This window comes from Malaclemys terrapin, chromosome 3 (assembly GCF_027887155.1).
Source record: "Malaclemys terrapin pileata isolate rMalTer1 chromosome 3, rMalTer1.hap1, whole genome shotgun sequence".
NCBI classification, from domain to species: domain Eukaryota; kingdom Metazoa; phylum Chordata; order Testudines; family Emydidae; genus Malaclemys; species Malaclemys terrapin.
The window spans coordinates 19,314,257-19,335,063 of NC_071507.1; the positions used below are offsets into that span (position 1 = coordinate 19,314,257).

The window sequence follows — 20,807 nt, forward strand, 5'->3', positions numbered from 1 at the left end:
TTAGTGGTCGTATAGAAATTCTTCTTAGGAGTTCATGGCCACTATGACAATCATGGAGTTGTCCCACTTGGTTTCTGGCTTCATGTATAGCAATCCTACTGTCTGAACTAGTGTCTGGAATGGGATTGTAATTTATGGATGTAATGATCGCACCTTACATGTCATGGTCCAATAATTATATCTTGGAGTTTGAGATTCGGGCACTTCTTTTTTTGTCAGAGAAAAGAGACTATTTTCGTGGTCTGTTCAAGTAGACTGAGGAAGATGCATTTTGGCATTTTGTACTCCTGTCAGCGAGAGACAGAAAGACAAAGAATCGTGTGAATATGCCTATAGGTGTTTGTATTTATTTATGGGTTTTAAAAGATAAAAGTTGCAAATACAAAAGAGGCTGCAGTTTAACTATTTAAGTAGGGCAAGAAAAACAGCAATCATTAATGTGTATATTGTATGGAAATAGTTAATAGAAACTCGCTTTGCAAGATGATCACTAAGGGGAGATTCTGTACTGTAGTAGGGTAGTTTAAAGTTGTAGGAACTGATCTGAAGGGTTGGGTGTCAGGAAAATAAAACCCAGCTATTCCTAAGTAAGGACTTGTCTCTACAACTGGGTTATCATGACTTTGGTCAAAGTATTGCAGGTATTTTGTAATAGGGTTTTACCTGCTATAGAAAGACTTTTTTCCGCATGTTCCATCTTGTACAGAAGTACTGAAAAAAGCACGTGAAGTTTGTATCAGGCCATTAGTTACTATATACTATTTCAATTTGAAGTCAATGGGGAAAACTCCTATTTAACTTTTATCGGAGCACAATCAAGTCCCGTGAGCTAAGACAAAGAAACTGAAAACTTTTATATGATTTGCTGTGAAAATATGTCTTAAATGACTAACATTACAGAATTGAAGCTTGCCACTACATACATAGCCACAAACAAATGAATAACTATGCATTGTTGAATATAAACTTGCTTGTATTAGCTGCACAGCATTCCCCATGCCTGTGTGCACATGAGTGGTGAAGGTCATATTGTTTACTTTTACTTACATATGTTCCTTAACATCACAGGAAGAATCCACTTCATTTTCAGCAGTTCAGTCACCCTGGTGACTGCGATTATCATGATGTGGAGGTTGTAAGTCAAGATGACGATGACAGGCCTGAATGTCCATATGGAACTACTTGTTATAGGTAAGAAACATAATCCAATACAGTTGTCTGTCTATATTTGTAAAGCAAGACATATTTTGACTGGGAGCTATGCAAGCAAAGTGATGATACAGCAATGAGTAATTCTTGAAATTAAATCTTGGGCATAGCTTACTGTTGTGGCATTTTTTTTTGGACAGGGTTATGTTTTATTGCCATCTGAAGCTTGCCTTGAACAATCATATTGTATTTTCATCACTAATATTATTTGTTGCAAAGGTACCTCTGATAGTGACCTGATCTAACAGGCATGTCAAAAAAGATAAACATTACATGCACAATGGGAATGTCAGTGAATAAGTTTCCAAAGTTAGGGAGGTTGAAGAGCTATCTACCTTTTATATCTTTTATTTGAAAGAGAGAATGATTTACTCATTCACTACAGCTTATCTGACAAGTGCTTTTTTTTTTTTTTGTATGCCATGTTGTTGCAGCCATGTTGGTCCCAGGATATTAGAAAAGGTGGGTGAGGTAACATATTTTATTAGCTCGAGTTCTGTTGGTGAGAGAGAGACAAGCTTTCAAGTTTACAGAACTCTTCTTCAAGTCTAAAGAAAAAAGTACACATTCTTTTTTGGCTAGCATTTTTAGTGTCCTGACTTCTTATACACACATCTTACATCTAATCAGTCACAACAAATATAAATATTTTAATATTCAACACTTTGATTTCTTAGAATAACATGCACAAAATTTAGTTCACTTTTAAAGTATATCTTGTTAAGTAATAAAGTCCACCTCATGATGTGAAAGTTCTGCATTTTCTTTTAATGTATATTTAGAATTTGGACAATTGATTGTTTGGAAAGATATCAGCACGTTTCATTTCACTCCTCAATATACACATTTAGAGATTGATCCAGCTGAAATTAATGGCTGCTAGATTTACTGGGCAAAGTCATGCCTTGAAAATTGTCAGAATTTCTGTTGGGACATATTGATGGGGCATGAATAACTTCCTTTAACATTACTGACCTCTGTACACACACAAGTCTAAAAAAAATTCCCCATAGTTTGGCTGGAAACTGGTGACTCTACAGATGTTCTTAAAATGCAGTTCTCATTTGAAAAATGACAGAACCAACACAGCTTTGAGAGAGTGTTGGATGGTGTTTTGGTTTGTACATCAATGTAATTTTTAGAGTTGCTTTTCAGATCAGAAATGTTTTGGATGAAAAATCTATGGTATACCCCTGTGATATAACTTCCCAGTGCACCTTTGTCAAGAGCAGAATGAATACCTAATGTTGAAGAATAATGTAGAGACAATATGTTGTGCTGCGAAACAATCATTCCTTAATCTGTGTTTTGTTTTTGTTTGCTTATAAAGTGATAACCTGATTGAAGGATGCAACTTGGAAAGATCTGGGGGGAAAGGGCTAACTCAAGAGTGGGCAAACTTTTTGGCCTGAGGGCCACATCTGGGTGGGAAAATTGTATGCAGGGCCATGAATGTAGGGCTGGGATGGGGGTTGGGGTGCGGGAGGGAGAGCGGGGTGTGGGAGGGGGTGCAGTGTGCAGGAAGGGGCTCAGGACAAGGGGTTGGAGTGCAGGAGGTGTGCAGCAGGGGACTCAGGGCAGGGGGTTTGGGTGCAGAAGGGGTGCAGCAGGAGGTTGGGGGCTCAGGGCAGGGGGGTTAGGTGCAGAAGGGGTGCAGCAGGAGGCTCAGGGCAGGGGGTTTGGGGGCTCAGGGGAGGGAGGTTGGGTGCAGAAGGGGTGCGGCAGGAGGCTCAAGGCAGGGGGTTGGGATGCGGGGTGCAGGAGAGGTTCGGGGATGCAGGCTCCAGCCCCAGCACTGCTTACTTTGAGGGGCTCCGGGGTGGCAGCAGCGCGCAGCAGGGCTAAAGCAGGCTCCCCATTAGTGCACCGCGCCACTCCCAGAAGCGGCCAGCATGTCCGGCAGTGGCTCCTGGGGGTGGGGTGGGGCAGGCGGCTCTGCTGCGCATTGCCCTTGCCTGTGGATACCACCCCTGAAGCTCCCATTGGCCATGGTTCCCCATTCCTGGCTAATGGGAGCTGCAGGGGGCGGTGCCTGCAGGCGAGGGCAGCTCATGGAGCCCTCTGCCCCCTCCATCCCCAGGGGCCACAGGGACGTGGTGCCGGCTGCTTCTGGGAGTGGCAAGGGGCCAGGGCAAGCAGGGAGCCTGCCTTAGCCCCACTGCACCACGGGGCTGGCAATCCTGCGGGCCAGATTGAAAGCCCTGATAGGACAGATCCAGCCCGTGAGCCGTAGTTTGCCCTTCCCTGGAATAACTACTTTTTAAGAACCATTATCTGTCTGTAAATTGATATTTAGAATAAAAAAGACCTGGCTGATGTTTTGAATGCTTTGCTCTGACTAGGACAGGATTTTTGAAGCAGCCTGATGCTTCAGTATTTTATCACTATATTCAGCAGAGGTTTTTTCTTAAACTTTTGAGCTCTAGCTCAGATTGTGTTCTCCTGTTGGGTTTGAAACCAGAGCTAATTAGAATATCAATCCCCCAGTCAAAGGGAAATGTCACCTGAAATGAAAGAAGAAATGTAACCTAGACCAGTGCTTCTCAAAGCCGGTCCACCGCTTATACAGGGAAAGCTCCTGGCGGTCCAAGCTGGTTCGTTTACCTGCCGCGTCCGCAGGTTCGGCCGATCGCAGCTCCCTCTGGCCGCAGTTCACCGCTCCAGGCCAATGGGGACTGCAGGAAGCGGCACGGGCTGAGGGACTTGTTGGCCGCCCTTCCCGCAGCCCCCATTGGCCTGGAGCGGTGAACCGCGACCAGTGGGAGCCACGATCGGCCGAACCTGCGGACACGGCAGGTAAACGAACCGGCCCGGACCGCCAGGGGCTTTCCCTGTATAAGCGGTGGACCGGCTTTGAGAAGCACTGGTCTAGGTTACATTTCTTCTTTCATTTCAGGTGACATTTCCCTTTGAAATGAAAGGTGCTGTATCGATCTGAATTGTATTGCTGTCATGTAACAAATACGAAACGTTTTTTTTTGTAGATGTACAGGTAGTGTATATATTGTGTGGATGAGGCCCACATAGAGAGCTGCATATGTGGCCCGCAATAGTAAATAGTTTCAGAACCACTGATCTAAAACATTTGACCAATCTAACACAAATCAATGGCAAAAGTGCTGCTGAGTAATATTAACTGGTAGTATTGTGGTGATCCTGCTTGTCATAGTAGCTAGTATCAGCCTGCCATGTAACAAATTTAAATTGTTTGTAACCCTCTTGCGACTGGGGACGGAAATAAAGGTATTTTACCAGCAGTCCTGTGTTTGTCTGTTGTAGTGCTAGAGGGGTGTTAATTCCTAGGTTAATAGGGGGTGCTAGAATCATAGGCCTTTGGGATATACACCTCTACCCCGATATAACGACGTTCCCGGGAGCCAAAAAAATCTTACTGCATTATAGGTGAAACTGCGTTATATCAAACTTGCTTTGATCCACCGGAGTGCACAGCCCCACCCCCTCAGAGCAATGCTTTACCGCGTTATATCTGAATTCATGTTATATCGGGTTGTGTTATATCGGGGTAGAGGTGTATTACTTTCTCATACTGCTAGTGCTTTCTCTCAGTTTCTGTTAAACCATAAAGTTGTAGTTTTAATTGTACACATTATACTGTTGCCTAAACTAGAGTAAAACAATTGATGGGAAGATGTAGCAATCTGTTCAAGCTTCTTTTTAGAAGAATCTGAAAACTAATTTGTGTGTTTATGGTTATATACAGACCTTTTTAGTACTTTACCATATGAGTATAATATATTAGAATGATCAAATGTGTTTTATAGTAATTTATTTTCACTTTAAATTGGTTTAGACAAAAGCGATTTTTCAAGTTCATGCCTAAAATGATTAGTAATTAATTCAGCTGTTAGCTGAATTTCTTTTTTTTTTCAGACTACTGGGATATAATTTAATAAATGTATTTTTACAAGTAGTTTAATATATATTGACCTGTTAATGAGCAAAATAAGTCGCTAATGTGTGCTAATAATGTCAAAAAACAAAAATCTTTTCAGTTATTTATGACTGGATATAACAGCTTTAAAAAGGGTTTCCAATTATTTTTTTCACCTTTCTCTTGTTTGTAATATGTTAGATGCATACAATATTTGTTTCCTGTTTTTGTACTTTAACCCTTGGTAAACTTCAGTTATTTTAGTGTTTTATCTGCATTTTTTATGGAGTACAAACTAATTTAGCTCTGCTGAATGGACTTTCTTGTCTGTGGTGTAAACACACTTCTAGGAGTGTGGTGCTTTTTGCCATCTCTTCTGTGCACACTAAAAATATTGTGAAATTATGATTGAATGTTAGCTATTTGGGATTTTGGTTCACTTTTAATTTCTTAGCAGTAATGTACAGTTAAAGAAACCTAGAATCCATATATTTCCCATCAGATTATAACAATCTGAACTCAAGTCAGATTTGGTGTGGCAGTCACTGTAAAAATTGACTTGGGTTGGGTTGGAATATTTTTAAGTTTCAGTCTGCCTTAAGTCCAGATAGATTTTCCTGACTGAATGAAATGTCATCAGTTTGCTCCCTTCCAAATTCCTGTACCCTCTAAGTCAGGGGCGGGCAAACTTTTTGGCCCAAGGGCCACATCTGGGTGGGGAAATTGCATGCAGGGCCATGAATGTAGGGCTGGGGAAGGGGTTGGGGTGTGGGTGTGTGTGTGTGTGTGCAGGAAGGGGCTCAGGGCAAGGGGTTGGGGCACAGGAGGGGTGTGGGGTGTACGAGGGTGCTTAGGGCAGGGGGGTGGGGTGCAGGAGGGGTGCGGCGGGGGCTCAGGGCAGGGGGTTGGGGCATTTACCTGCAGCAGCTCCAGCGTGGCAGTGGGGCTAAGGCAGGCTCCTTGTCTGCCCTGGCCCCACGCAGCTCCGGCACCACGTCCCTGCGGCCTCTGGGAGAAAGAGGAGGAAGAGGGCTCCGTGCGCTGCCCTCCCCTGCAGATATCTCCCCTGAAGCTGTTAGGGGATTGTTGGGGCTTTTGACATTCAGAAAGATGTGGTGATCTTTTGTTGCTGTTTTTTGGTGACGGAGAGACAGTTGAGGCTCTGGGGAGTGGATGGAACTCATTTTTCCTTCCTCCTTTTGAGCAAAGCTGTTAGGTGACTTTAAATTTTGGAAGAGTAAGAAAGCTTTTAATAGTAACTAACTGTCTGCCCCAATATCTGCTACCATATCCAGCAATGGAGCACATTAGCTTGCTCTTCCTCCTCAAATAACTCGTAGTTCAATACTTTAAAATGTCAACATTGTTATCCATCCTCTTAGTCTTCATTAATAATACCTGGAGTTGAATTGGGCATGTGACATTTCTGAATTTGTTTAAAGCTGTCCGCAGAATCAGGCAGACCTCACTTCAGCTTGTATTCAGTTCACATTTTGAAGGTTATTTTCACAGCTACAAAGACTCCTGCCTCCACGTGAACGTGTGAAAAGCAGTGCTGAAAATGCTTTTTATTTAGCTATCAGCTCCCCAAATAATAAGACATCATCAACCTCAGTGCCAAATAGCTTATATGAGGAGGGTCAAATCCCTCACAGGCTGAAGCATCTGCATTAAGTATCGGGGGGGTAGCTGTTTTAGTCTGTATCCACAAAAACAACAAGGAGTCCGGTGGCACCTTAAAGACTAACCTCACTTCTTCAGATGCATGGAGTGAAAGTTACAGATGCAGGCATTGAATTCAAGCAAGGTTTTTTACCCACAAAAGCTTAGGCCCAAATAAATCTGTTAGTCTTTAAGGTGCCACCGGACTCCTGGTTGTTTTCGTTTGCATAAAGTGTCCCTGGAGGGCCACAGAACTTTTGTAGGAGTCCACAGTGGCAATAATATTTGTAGGTATAGAGGCTGGTGTGCATGGGACTTGCATCTCAGTTCACATTTTAGGTGCTAAGTTAACACAAATAAATAAAGCTATGCTACAATTGTAGTTGGTTGTATTAATTTTTCTTTCTTTAACTGAATGAATATAATTTAATTATGCATGCCTCTTTGATATTTAATGCTATTTGCATTTTATCAGTTGTACAGAAGTTATATTTCTGTACATTCTTTTACTGGCTTCACAATAAAGGGACAAGAGATTGTTGCTTGTCACTTGTGAAGTTTAACTTGAATAAAAATTACATTGAAATGAGAGAGATTAAGAGTGCAAGTTAATTTCATTCATACAGTATTTTTTATTAATTCCCTTGCAGCTTTGCTACCGGCTGTAACAAAACTTCAGTAAACTTACCAGAAGGAATCATAGGTGTATAACAGGGGTCGGCAACGTTCGGCACGCGGCTCGCCAGGGTAAGCACCCTGGCGGGCCTGGCCAGTTTTATTTACATGCTGATGCGGCAGGTTCGGCCGATCGCGTCCCCCACTGGCCGCAGTTCACCGTCCCGGGCCAATGGGGGTGGCGAGAAGCGGCGCGGGCGAGCTATGTGCTGGCCGCGGCTTCTGGCCGCCCCCATGGGCCCGGGACAGCGAACCGCAGCCAGTGGGGGCTGCGATCGGACGAACCTGCCGCGTCAGCAGGTAAATAAAACTGGCCCGGCCCGCCAGGGTGCTTACCCAGGCAAGCCGCGTGCCGAACGTTGCCGACCCCTGGTGTATAATTATGCTGTCTTGACAAATTACAGTGGAATATGCTTTGTACCTGAAGTTCATTAAATGAAGAGACAAACATTCTTCCCCAAGGGTAATGATAAATATGTATTCCTTTATTTAGTAAACATTCATCAGATTAAAACTCAGTCAGTTCTTTCTGTACATTGTAAATATTATTGTTTCTTAATCAGCAAAATGGCTTTACTATTACCATATTTTATTCTTACCAAGCCAGCTTAATTTCTTGTTATTTTGACCTGTAGATAAGGGCAGGAATAACTTTGTTTTTCTTCCTGAATTTTAAGACTTGAGACTGTTAGAGGTTTCAAGATGTGTGTGCTGTCTACGGCTTTTCTAAGCTAATAAAACCACAATGATGTGATACAGGGATTTTTCTTGAATAAATTAAAGTTATAGTTAACTTATTTTGGAAGTGTCCCTTATGAAGAGGTTATTGCCTGCCAACAAGTGAACTTCTTTCTCTTTTGGACAGTTTAGTGAATAGTTACTGGAAGGCAGAATGAGCTATAAAACAGCAGTTATTTAATCAATTGGAAAAAATACAGGTGACAAATACGAATTTTCAAATTCTGGCATTCAGTGTATATGAACTAATAATGCCATAAACTTGTTGTTTGACATTCACCACATTTTTCAGCAAACTCAAGTAAAACATTTGAGAAGGCATAAACAAATCTTGTATTAGGCAATGAAGTACAGGAGAACAATGCAAATACTTGGAGCCACTACAATCAAAGATTCACTAATTCAACTCCCTTGAATTTTATCGGTGATTACCTCTGCTTCCATATGAACGATAGTGAGAATCTTGTATTCTCTGTGACAAATCCAATCCATTCGATATTGTGGGTTTCATTCTCAGTGTGTGTGTGTATATATAGATCTAGTCTTGAATATAGCACTTCAGAAGTCATTGACTTACTCCTCTAGTGTTTTGGCAACAGAGTTTTCATTCAGTTAAATATCACTCTGTGCTTCAGACTTCCTTGAAATCTGATATTTTGGGAAACAGTAGTTACAAAATCACAAATCAAATAAACTGCTTCTTCTCTTTGTTTGATAAATTCAAATAAGTGCTTTTTAGAGAATACCTAGACTTTTTTCTGTGAAATTAAAGAAAATTAGATTAGTTGAGCAACAGGGATTCACAAGGCAGTTTTTATAGCAAGAATGTTTTTTGTAGATTATATTAAAGCTTCAACTAATAGCAAATGTGACTAGGTGTCATAAATAACAAATAATATCACATGCCTAGCGATGTGCACTCATCATTATTGAGAAATGTGGGTTTCAATAATTTGTTTAAAAAACAAAGAAACATCCTAGTGATATATGGCTGAGTTGTTTTCCTTGAATTTTGTTCAAAAATGCATGCAGTTGAATTGCCTTAGGCTTTTTCTGTGGGGAGCCAATTAATACTGGAAGCTACTTTGTCAAGCCTTTGTTTAAAAAGCCTTAGCTATTTTTACAAAATAGTTGAGCCCAAGATTAGTTACAACTAAGGATGTAAGGTGTTAACCTGCCTGAACCGTTAACCCCCGGGCCGGCCGGCCCCAGCGGCCCCGCACCAGCCAGTCCTTTAATGGGTTAAACAAAATATTTTTAATCATTTAAACGGTTAATTTTTTAAATGGTATTTACATCCCGAGTTACAACACACTTTCGTTTAAGAATACTTAAGGTGGACGTGAACTTCAAATTTAAAAAAGTGCATACAAATGAGGCTAAAACTGAATGTCCTTAGTTCATTTTAACATGGTTCTCATGCAGGCAAAACTCATTGACGTCCGTAGCTTTGCCCGAGTAAGGATGGAATAGGAGTTTTAAAATTTGGGTCAACATAAATTTTTAACTATGGAATAAAAATTGATGAGTAAATGCAATGCAGGTGAGGCGCCCTGGGCTGGCAAGGTGGAAGATGCATTTGATCCATCCTCAAATTATAATTGACAAAATCACTTACATAGTCAAGTGTGGATATAAAATGAATGTGAACTCCCAAAATATTTTTGGTACTCAGTTACAGAATAGCTATATCTGTTAATGCAAGATTTAAAGCAGCCACGTCTCACTGATGTCTCTTTATAATGTAGTCTTGAGAATTGTCATCTGAGCATTTGCATCAAAACAACTTGCTGTGACTTAAATGAGGATCCCAGAACAGCCGGATCATCTTTCCAGTAAGAATTGAATTGAAACCACAATCTCATTTCATCTAGCCACTGGTGCAACAATTGTATGGTAACTGCTTTTGGCATATACCATCTTGAGTTGGATTTGAACTGGGTACATAGTGATGAGCGGCATTGCTTCTATTATCAGGCTCTGGCTCATGAAGTTTCCCCAACAGCACTGCTGCTGCCATTGACTGTATTCTGAGGTGGCCATGTGTAACTGGAGTATGGAAACCTCCCTTTCACCCTGGAAGTATGTTCTTGTTGCAGGGAGGAGGTACTGCTGGGAAGCTTACATTACCACTGCCTATTCTGTAGCTGAATAAAGTCTCCAGGTATTAATTCAGCAACTACTCACAAGCCCTAAATTCACTCCTTAAAAAATCCTGAATAGGTACATATTGAAGAGTTACACTAATTTCAAACTATACAAAGTCTAAAACTTCTGAACACAGGTTCATCTCAACTATCTGACTTGGATGACATACACCTCTACCCCGATATAACGTGACCTGATATAACACGAATTCAGATATAACGCGGTAAAGCAGTGCTCCGGGGGGGCGGGGCGGGGCTGCGCACTCCGGTCAATCAAAGCAAGTTCGATATAACGCAGTTTCACCTATAATGCGGTAAGATTTTTTGGCTCCCGAGGACACCCTTCTATCGAGGTAGAGGTGTATATCTAAAATTCAGAAAACCCGAATCTTGAATAGTTGAAGTTCAGATAATCATTTTCCTATGCCATCGAGTACAAGCCTGTGTTTTTGTCTATTGCGTGTATTTTTAGAGGCACTGAGCACTATCGGTTCCAACTAAAGTTAATCATTGCTGTGGGTGCTCGGCATCTCTGAAAATCTGACCCAAAATCATTAGTTGTCCTGAAAAATGTTCTGTATATAGGAACACTGTTTAAATGATTAGTAAAACAGAAAATGTTAAATGCAACTGGAAATAGTCTGTTTTTCTGTCTGCTGAGAAATACAGTGATATTGTTGGACCCTGGTATAAATTGTAGAACAAAGCACAATAAAGATAATTTGGCAAAATACACTTTTCAGTATGACACAAAAGTGAGACTTCGGTGTTTTAAAAACAAATTTTTATTGTAAAATTGGACTCATGCATGTTTTTCTGAAAAGCCTCATGTGTAATTGACAGCACATCTAAGTGAACATGGCTTAACTTAAATGTCCCTTCATATGTGCCTAAAAATGTAGTGTGAAGTTCTGAAAATATTAAACTGTATAAACTATTATCATAAACTGCTTCACTATGAAAACTTGTTAAACACTGTTAAAAAGAAACTGACACTAGTACTGTATATTAAGACAATTAGGTTGTTTCAACAGAAAGTTAGTCTTTCTGAAATAACAGAAGTAAGATTAAATAGGTGTAGTAGCTGGGTGGAGGGAGATGGGAAAACAATGAGATAACATCCATCAACAACTAGGGTTGCCAGGTATCCGTTTTTTGACCAGAATTCCCGGTCGAAAAGAGACCTTGCCTGCTCTGGTCAGCATTGCTGAACAGGCTGCTAAAAGTCCAGTTGGCAGCGCAGCGGGGCTAAGGCAAGCTCCCTGTGAATCCCGGAAGTGGCCGGCATGTCTGCTTCTCAGTGCAGGGGCAGCCAGGGAGGTTCCGCACACTGCCCCCTCCCTGAGCACTGGCTCTGCAGCTCCCATTGGCCGTGGTTTCTGGACAGTGCGCAGAGCCCCCTGGCCTCTCCGCCTAGGAGCTGGACATGCTGGACGTTTCCTGGAGCACCCTAAGATAAGCGCCGTCTGGTCCCCAAGCCCCTGCCCCAGCCCTGAGCTGCCATGTGCACCCAAACTCCCTCCCAGAGCCCGCATCCCCCTCCCCAACCTCCCACCCCAACCCTGAGCTCCCTCCTGCACTCCAAACTCCCTCCCAGATCCCACTCGTATACCCGAAACTCCTCATCCTCGGCCCCACCCCAGACCCCGCAAACCTTCCCACACCCCTGCCGCATCCCTGAGCTCCCTCCTGCACTCCAAACCCCTTGGCCCCAGCCCGGAGCCCTCGTCCCCTCCCTCACCCAAACCCCAGCCCAGAGCGCTCTCATGCACCCCAAGCCCCTCATCCCTGGCCCCACCAAAGAGCCCTCACCCCCAGCTGGAACCCTCGCCCCCAGAGCTCCTGCCCCAGCCCGGTGAAAGTGAGTGAGGGTTGGGAAGAGTGAACGATGGAGAGAGGGGGGATGGAGTGAGCGGGGATGGGGCCTTGGAGGAGGAGTTGGGCCTTAGGGAAGAGGCGGGGCAGGGGTGTTCGGTTTTGTGCGATTAGAAAGTTGGCAACCCTAACAACAACTGAAAAAAACACTGTCTTGTACGGAATGTTACTTGTGTTAGTTGGCTATCACTCTACAACTTTGAGTGGAAAATAAGAAAACCAAAAGAAAAGGGGCAGACACCATCAAATGAGAAGGGAGGAAGCCCCCACTCTTGGAGTCCTTTATATTATATCTCTGTCATCCATAGGTTACCACTGGTCACGTGATGGACTCCTGGAACTTTCCATGGTTTTCCTCCAAAACCCTCACACATGTCAGGACTTTTTCTTATCTGGATAATGTTTTTTTTGTAGTCCAGGAACACGTTATCTCTAAACAGTCTGTGAACCTATTAGTAGAAGTCCAAGTTCCCAAAACAAGTCGAAGTAGACTTATTCTCTTAGCAAGACTCTGGTTAGGAAAATTAGGCCTTCCTATATGGTCTATTATCCTTAGGCCATTAGTCTTTTTCCCAAAGGCAGTGGGTTCCACTGCATTGACTGACAGTACAATGTAGTTTCTGAAAAGGGGGGGAAGCTGTTTTGGGGAGCAGAATGGACGAACAAAGCTCAAGGAGACCCCAAGATCTGTGGATTTAGACCTTTTTGCTCCTCAGATCCTCTGGTTCTGGAGGTCCTGTAATGTTTCCCTCCAGAGGGGAGCCTTCACAGCAAACACCACATACTGAATCTCATGAAATTTTAAGAGTCCTCTTGACTTTACCATGGGAGGCTACAGTTTGGCTCTCAGAATTGTAGACCTGATCCAAAGGCCATTGAAATCACTGGAAAGTTTCTGTGTTAGCAATAAATTCAGTGAGGAGGACAGGTTTACATAGTTTGTTTAGGGATATTCATGAACAAAGAACGGTAGAAACTAGAATTACAGACTGCAGATCGAATGTCCTACATTAAACAGATTTAATGAAAAGTTACTGTTGTCTTCAAAATTGCACTTTTGAGCGAATATGCTGTTTCAGGCTGTATTCTAGTTGTACATATTGCATTTCCTCTGTAGGCCAGATATCATTTGTTTCATACTTTGTGGTTTCACACTGTTTTAGTTTCATTATTAAAGGTAAACACTGTCCTCTACGTACAGGGTCCCCTGTGATTCATGGTGCAGGCTTTCAGGATCTTGCATTATTATTATTTTTTTTTGCAGTGTTTTTATGACTCTAGAAGCTTTGTGACATCTGTAATAAAAATTCCAGTCAATTGTATGTGATTGCCACTCTTTATTTTTCCTGTTTCTCAGTGTGCAAGTTGAGTAAACAATTCTCCCTTCTCACAGGTTCTATAAAGACCACTAATTATAGCAAAAGATTTAAGATGCAGAAGGGGAAGAAAATTAATCTTGATATTTTTTTTTCTTGTGAAGTGGGAGGTGATTTTATTTTTATCTACCACCATATTTCTACATAGAGCTAACGAACCATCTTCTTCCTCCCTTGCATTGATCTCTGCTATTAACACTCTTAAGTTATTTCTTATTGATTTTAATGAGATTTGAAAACAACCTCAAGGGAAAGTTGAGAGCACTGCTGTGAAATTAAATTCTAAACAAAATATAATTCTTAATATTGGTTTACTAATTAAGGTTCATTCCTGCACGATGCGGAGTACTCTAGCTCTGATCCAGCAAAGTACATGAACACGAGTGATCCCATTGACTTCAAGTGCTGTATTGCTGGTGATTAGAAAAAACAAACAAAAACTTATCTTGGGTGCCTGCTTGACTGATTCTTGGAGCTGGTAATTGAGAGGAAAAATAGTTTTTACTTGTAAATGGAGCATATTTGCATAGAAATCTGTAAAAGATGATAAACAAAAAACCCTGCCATAGTGTTTTTAGAGTCTGTTTCCAGTCCACTTTATGGGGGATTTTTTTCAGTGTGTACACTTCCTGCAGAATATTCAGCACATGAACACTGTCTACAATGGCATTTGAAGTTGAATCCTCTTTGACATGTGTGAAACTTAAATGTAATAAGTCATTAAAATGTAAAATGATTAACTTGTTTAAAAATAGTTGTGCCTATTCCTTGCTGAAGTCAGACATTTATAGTATTATATGGCTAGCTTTAGCCTTTTAAAAATATATTTCCTGCCCCTTTTGTAGGGTATGTGGATGGGTTGGGCATTGGAACTCATGTAAAAGAGTCTGGGAAATGCATAACCAATTATGGCTCTTAATAAATCAACATTGTGATGGGTCTTCAGAGCCCTCCAAACCCACCAGTCTGGGCTGTCTCTCACACTATGATGCTAATGTCAAGCTACAAGTCTCTGAGAGAAACTGCACTTACATCGACATCCACAGTACACAGACATCTCAGTACCACATATAGCGACACTTCATAACTTCACATACAATGATAGTACATACAACCCAACAGGATATTAATGTTTAGCAAATCAAATGATTTGAAAATGACTTTTTAAATGATACCTCACAAGGCATGCATTGTACAAAACATATAATCATATCACAGTGATGAATATGGGGGTTTCAGGGTGCTATTTTGAGGTACAGAGTGTCACAAACATGGACCTATTCTGCTTCTGAAAATGGTGAACAAACTGTGCTGAACAAATGAGGCATGTAGGGGAAGGATGGTGCCGTGATTAGGACACTAGCCAAAGACTTGGGAGGCCTGGGTTCAGTTTCCTGCTCTGTCACAGACTTCCTGTGTGACTTTGGGCAAGTCACTTATTCTCTGTGTGCCTCAGATCTCCATCTGTAAAGTGCAGGTGATGAGAACATAAAAATAGCCATACTGGATCAGACCAAAGGTCCATCTAGCCCAGTGTCCTGTCTTCTGACAGTGGCCAATGCCAGGTGCCCCAGAAGGAATGAACAGAACAGGTAATCATCAAGTGATCCATCCCGTCACCCATTCGCAGCTTCTGGAAGACAGAGGCTAGGGCACCATCACTGTCCATCCTGGCTAATAGCCATTGATGGACCTATCCTCCAAGAATTTATCTAGTTCTTTTTTGAAAGATCATATGAAATAGGAAATACTAAGATGAATATATTAAAGCAGGGGTCGGCAACGTTTGGCATGCGGCTCGCCAGGGTAAGCACCCTGGGAGGCCGGGCCAGTTTATTTACATGCTGATGCAGCAGGTTCGGCCAATCGCGGCCCCCGCTGGCCACAGTTCGCCATCCTGGGCCAATGGGGGCGGCGAGAAGCGGCGCAGGCGAGGGATGTGCTGGCCGCGGCCCCCCATTGGCCTGGGACAGCGAACCGCGGCCAGTGGGGGCTGCGATCGCCCGAACCTGCCGCGTCAGCAGGTAAATAAACTGGCCCGGCCCGCTAGGGTGCTTACCCTGGCGAGCCGCGTGCCAAACGTTGCCAACCCCTGTATTAAAGTTTTAAAGTTTGAGGCACTGAGGCACAGTAATGGGGGTCTATAAGTGCCATAGATAAATACATATGAGAGTGCTGATTCTAGAGAGCTAAAGTCAGTTATATTGATTACTGTAACATAAAAGGTTTTGGGGGGGGCTGTTTCTTTTTACTATTATATTGAGAGAGCTGTAGATAAGTGATTTGAAACTACATAGTGATTAATTTAAATTTCATTCACATCCCCTAAAATTTGATGATTACTTCCATTGTGCAGTGAATAATTCTTGAATGAAGAAAGGTGGGATGCAAGGGCCGGAAATGATTTTATTGTATTGGTTTTTATTTCTTTGCAGGAAGAATCCACAGCACAAGCTTGAATACAAGCACACTGCACCTCCAGGTAAAGACTCTTGTTCAAAACTTTTAAAAATAAAAACAGTGATACACACTTAAAAGGGCGTATGAAATTGTTTATGCTTCTGTTAAGCTTTACTCATTTGTATTTGTCACTTACTATACAACTCTGCAATGTTGCCATTCCTAATGCTTTAATTCTTTCCCTGCAGTTGTCTACAGTAAAGATTATTGCTTTTCTACTCCACTTAAGATTTGTTTCACTGCTAACTATTTTAGATGTCTTTTGATCTGAGTAACCTCACCAGGTGGTTCAAATGCTAACAGTATGACATGTACATGCATGGCTTTTATACCATACAGACAAACACCAAGAAGTAGTAGATATTTGAATCAGTTGGTGGCTTTTACTCTAAACACTTAATGGAACAAAAAATTCCATAATTTGAGAGATTCTGATTTTTAAGATAGGGCAATCTCAATAAAAGGTTTTGGGTTTTTTTGTTTCTGGCAGGGGATCTGAGGAAAGTAGCACAATGAGAGAAGGAGTTAAAAATGTAGACTATAGTGCTTGTGATGTTTGTTTAAAAAAAAGTTTGTCTCTTTTCTAGACTAGTGGTTCTCTGCATCTAAGATACCAAGTAGTTCCATATTTTCTTTGGGGGACTTGGACAGAGTTTAATCAGGATGGAATCTAAGTATTCATTGAAAAGCTATTTTTCTAGCATTTCAGGTTGAAGTAATTAGATTTATTGAACACTTAGCATTGGAAAATATTGCAGTTCGACATTTTTCTCTAAGAATGTTATCACATTTATTTTTTGATTTTTTTTTAAGTGTACTAGGCTTTTTCAAGAAAATATAAATCCATCCATCAACCATACAAACGATGCATGATTTTTAATTTCATACAACTATGCAAATGTAATGCCACTCTGTTCAGAGTTTCCCAAGAGTTAGGGATCACGGCAACGTTATCGCTGCGGGAGAAATTGCAGTTATTTCAATGACCCAGACCTGAAAAATTAGCTCTGTGTAACTCAAAAGCTTGTCTTTCACCAACAGAAGGTGGTCCAATAAAAGATATTACCTCAAGCACCTGTCTTTTATTTCAGTAACACAATAATCTAAAAAAGTAATGTAAACATACAAGCGTATTGCTATATTTGCAACTTTTTTAAATGTTCAGCTGTTGTGTCCCTGAAGGATAAACAATAAACCAACATGCCCACAGGGTTGGAGCTCTGGGAAGGAGTGTACTCAAGCAACGGTAGAGTTATGGGGTGCTGGCACTAGTCTTGGAGTCCTGCCAGTTGGATTGCAGGGCCTCAGCTCTCTGAAACGGCTGTTGGACAGAGGATCTGTATCCTGAGGGTGTGCCCAGAAACCCTCAGCCAGAAACCGTGCCTGGCCTCTGTTTAGACTCAGGAAGCTTAAAGCTCACAGGATCCAGTGAAGTGAGGCCCAAACACAGCAGCCTAGTGCAGTGCTTCTCAACCAGGGGTCCAGAGTCCCCTGGGGGATCACAAGCAGGTTTCAGGGGATCTGCCAAGTAGGGCCAGTGTGAGATTTGCTGTGGCCCAGGGCAGAAAGCCGAAGTCCCACCTCATGGGTCTGAAGCCCAGAGCCCTGCCTCAGGGGCCGAAGCATGAGCAATGCAGCTTCACAGGGGCTCCTGTGGCGTGGGACCCCAGGCAATTGCCCTGCTTGCTACCCGCTAATGCCAACCCCAGCTTTTATATGCAGAAAACCAGTTGTTATGGCACAGGTGGGTTGTGGAGTTTTTATAGCATGTGGGGGAGGGAGGCGGCTCAGAAAGAAAAAGATTGAGAACCCCTGGCCTAGTGAGCTCTACCAGGGCAATGTGAAATCATTGATATGCTTTGCTGGAACAGAAAAGGTGTGGGATCAAACCTGGAAAAGGTGTTCATGAGAGGGTTACTATCTTGGGAAGTGGTCAGTCATCTGAAAAAGACCAGTCTCATAAATACATAAATATACCTAGTAAATACAGTCACCATGGCAGTTACGTTAAAATGTGGGAATGTCCTCTTTATTTCTGCAGCCTCAGTTACTGATATGTCACAGATTTCTGCTAGATTGTAGTTTCCCTGGTAATTGCTTTTTTTTTTCCCATTTAGAATCTGAAACAAGAAGAACTAGACAGAAAACTACTAAAAGAGGTTAGAAAGTTCTAATTTTCTTAATGGACCTGTTACTGTTGTGGTGGTGGTGGGTTTTTTTAAATCATGCACATGAAAGACAAATCAGGTTAGATGTATTGGTTTCAGTTAAGGATGGTGTAATATTGAAGCACTTTATCATGAATGCTACTTGCTAGGGCTCTAGTTGGGGAAAGTGCATTATTTTCTTTCAGTGAATACCCCACTTTGTATTGCATGTGACAGTCCTTAAATTGGGTGTTCTATGCAAATGTGTTCCAGATAAGCAAACTTAGTTTTACTCTGGAAACTGCAAAGTATCTTTTAACTTTAAAGATGAACACTGAGGCCTGGTCTACACTACGACTTTAATTCGGATTTATCAGCTTTAATTCAAATTAACCCTGTAACCGTCCACACAACGACGCCATTTAATTCGATGTAAAGGGCCCTTTAAATCGATTTCTGTACTCCACCCCAACGAGCGGAGTAGCGCCAAAATCGATTTTAGCAATTCGAATTAGGGTTAGTGTGGCCGCAATTCGATGGTATTGGCCTCCGGGAGCTATCCCACAGTGCATCATTGTGACCGCTCTGGACAGCAATCCGAACTCGGATGCACTGGCCAGGTAGACAGGAAAAGCCCCGCGAACATTTGAACTTCATTTCCTGTTTGCCCAGCGTGGAGAGCACAGGTGACCACAGATACCTCATCAGCACAGGTAACCATGCAGGCTGATAATCGAAAAAGAGCACCAGCATGGACCGTGAGGGAGGTACTGGATCTGATCGCTGTATGGGGAGAGGATTCAGTGCTTGCAGAACTTCGTTCTAAAAGACGAAATGCAAAAACTTTTGAAAAAATTTCCAAGGGCATGATGGAGAGAGGCCACAATAGGGACTCTGAGCAGTGCCGCGTGAAGGTCAAGGAGCTCAGACAAGCCTATCAAAAAACAAAGGAGGCAAACGGTCGCTCCGGGTCAGAGCCGCGGACATGCCGCTACTACGCCGAGCTGCATGCAATTCTAGGGGGGGCTGCCACCACTACCCCACCTTTGTTCGTGGATTCTGGGTCGGGGATAGTCTCGACGCCTGAGGATTCTGCCGATGGGGTAGAGGAGGAGGAGGAGGAGGAGGATGAGCTTGCAGAGAGCACACAGCACTCCATTCTCCCCAACAGCCAGGATCTTTTTATCACCCTGACTGAAGTACCCTCCCAAGCCAGTACCCAAGACTCTGACCCCATGGAAGGGACCTCAGGTGAGTTTACCTTTTAAAATATAAAACTTGTTTTAAAAGCAAACGGTTTTTAATGATTACTTTGCCTGACTTTGCATTCGCGGTCAGTTCAGCTACTGGAAAAGTCTGTAGCTACTGGAAAAGTCTGTTAACGTGTCTGGGGATGGAGCGGAAATCCTCCAGGGACATCTCCATGAAGCTCTCCTGGAGGTACTCCGAAAGCCTTGCCAGAAGGTTTCTGGGCAGTGCATCCTTATTCCCTCCTCCATGGTAGGACACTTGACCACGCCATGCTTGCAGCAAGTAATCTGGTATCATTGCCTGACAAAGCCTGGCAGCGTATGGTCCCGGTGTTTGCTGGCATTCAAGCAACATCCGTTCTTTATCTTGTTGTGTAATCCTCAGGAGAGTGATATCACTCCTGGTAACCTGGTTGAAATACGGGAACTTAATTAAGGGGACAGAGGTGGCCGTTCCTACTGGGCTGTTTGCCTGTGGCGGAAAATAAATCCTTCCCTGCAGTTAGCCAAGCGCAGATGGGAAATTGGCCCTGAAGTTTTCCGCGTTTGGCTAGCAGGGATCTTCCCTGTTACCAGCCACGCGGTGGGGGGAGGGTACCGTGATCATCCCAGAGAATTCATGGCGAGGGGGGGGGGGTCGGCGGCGGGGGGGGGTAGTTTGGTGCCTGCAGGGATATACCAGCCATGCGGTGGGGGGAGGGGTACCGTGATCATCCCAGAGAATTCATGGCGGGGGGGGGGGGGGGTTAGTTTGTTTTCTGGTGCTGCTGAATGTTAACAGAAAAACCGCAGCACTCTACTTGCCTGAAGGGGCCCAGACAAGCCCCCCCACACTGCCCCCCCCCCCCAACTGGCTGAGATTGGCCAGGCTTCTGCAGCACTCTACAGGCTATGTTTGGTATGTGGGAAAGGAGGGTGCAGAAGCTGTAAAACAATGGCTTACCATGGCCGCATGCAAGCCGAATTCTGTTGCCCAGACCTGTGATCTCTAGCAGCAAAGCCACAAGCACTCAGCATTAAGAGGCAAAATGCGACCTTGCACAGAAATCACATGTGCTATGTAATGTGAACAGTGTTGGTCACCGTGAAAGAGTATAAGCATTGTTCTGCAAAATGTAGCTTTTAAAACAATTCTCTCTTTTTTCCCCTCCCTACAGCAGCTGCAAATTCCTCAAGCCTCCCTCCTCCATCCCGAAGGTTATCACAGATAAGGCGTCGTAAGAAGACGACGCGGGAGGACATGTTTTCTGAAATTATGCAATCCAGCAGGAGTGACAGAGCTCATCTGAATGAGTGGAAGGAAACAGTTTCAAAGTATAGGAAAGAAGTCAGTGAACGTGAGGAGAGGAGGGACCAACGTGAGGAGAGGAGGGACC

General features: G+C 43.0%; 1 protein-coding gene across 3 annotated transcripts in view; it reads left to right on the forward strand.

Annotated features, from left to right (window-relative positions):
* The window catches only part of APLF (aprataxin and PNKP like factor), a 103,769-nt gene that overhangs the window by 68,559 nt on the left and 14,403 nt on the right, over nucleotides 1-20,807 (forward strand). The window contains exons 8-11 of one of the 3 annotated variants that reach the window (XR_008444484.1): nucleotides 1,069-1,191; nucleotides 1,644-1,671; nucleotides 16,010-16,056; nucleotides 18,152-18,193. Coding sequence is in view for 2 of the 3 variants with exons in the window: in XM_054023854.1 (XP_053879829.1) it covers nucleotides 1,069-1,191; nucleotides 16,010-16,056; nucleotides 18,152-18,193 (212 nt within the window). In the remaining variant the exon portion in view is untranslated. Of the gene's footprint in view, nucleotides 1-1,068; nucleotides 1,192-1,643; nucleotides 1,672-16,009; nucleotides 16,057-18,151; nucleotides 18,195-20,807 lie in introns of those variants that run through there. The other 2 variants (XM_054023855.1, XM_054023854.1) reach the window with 2 other exon arrangements.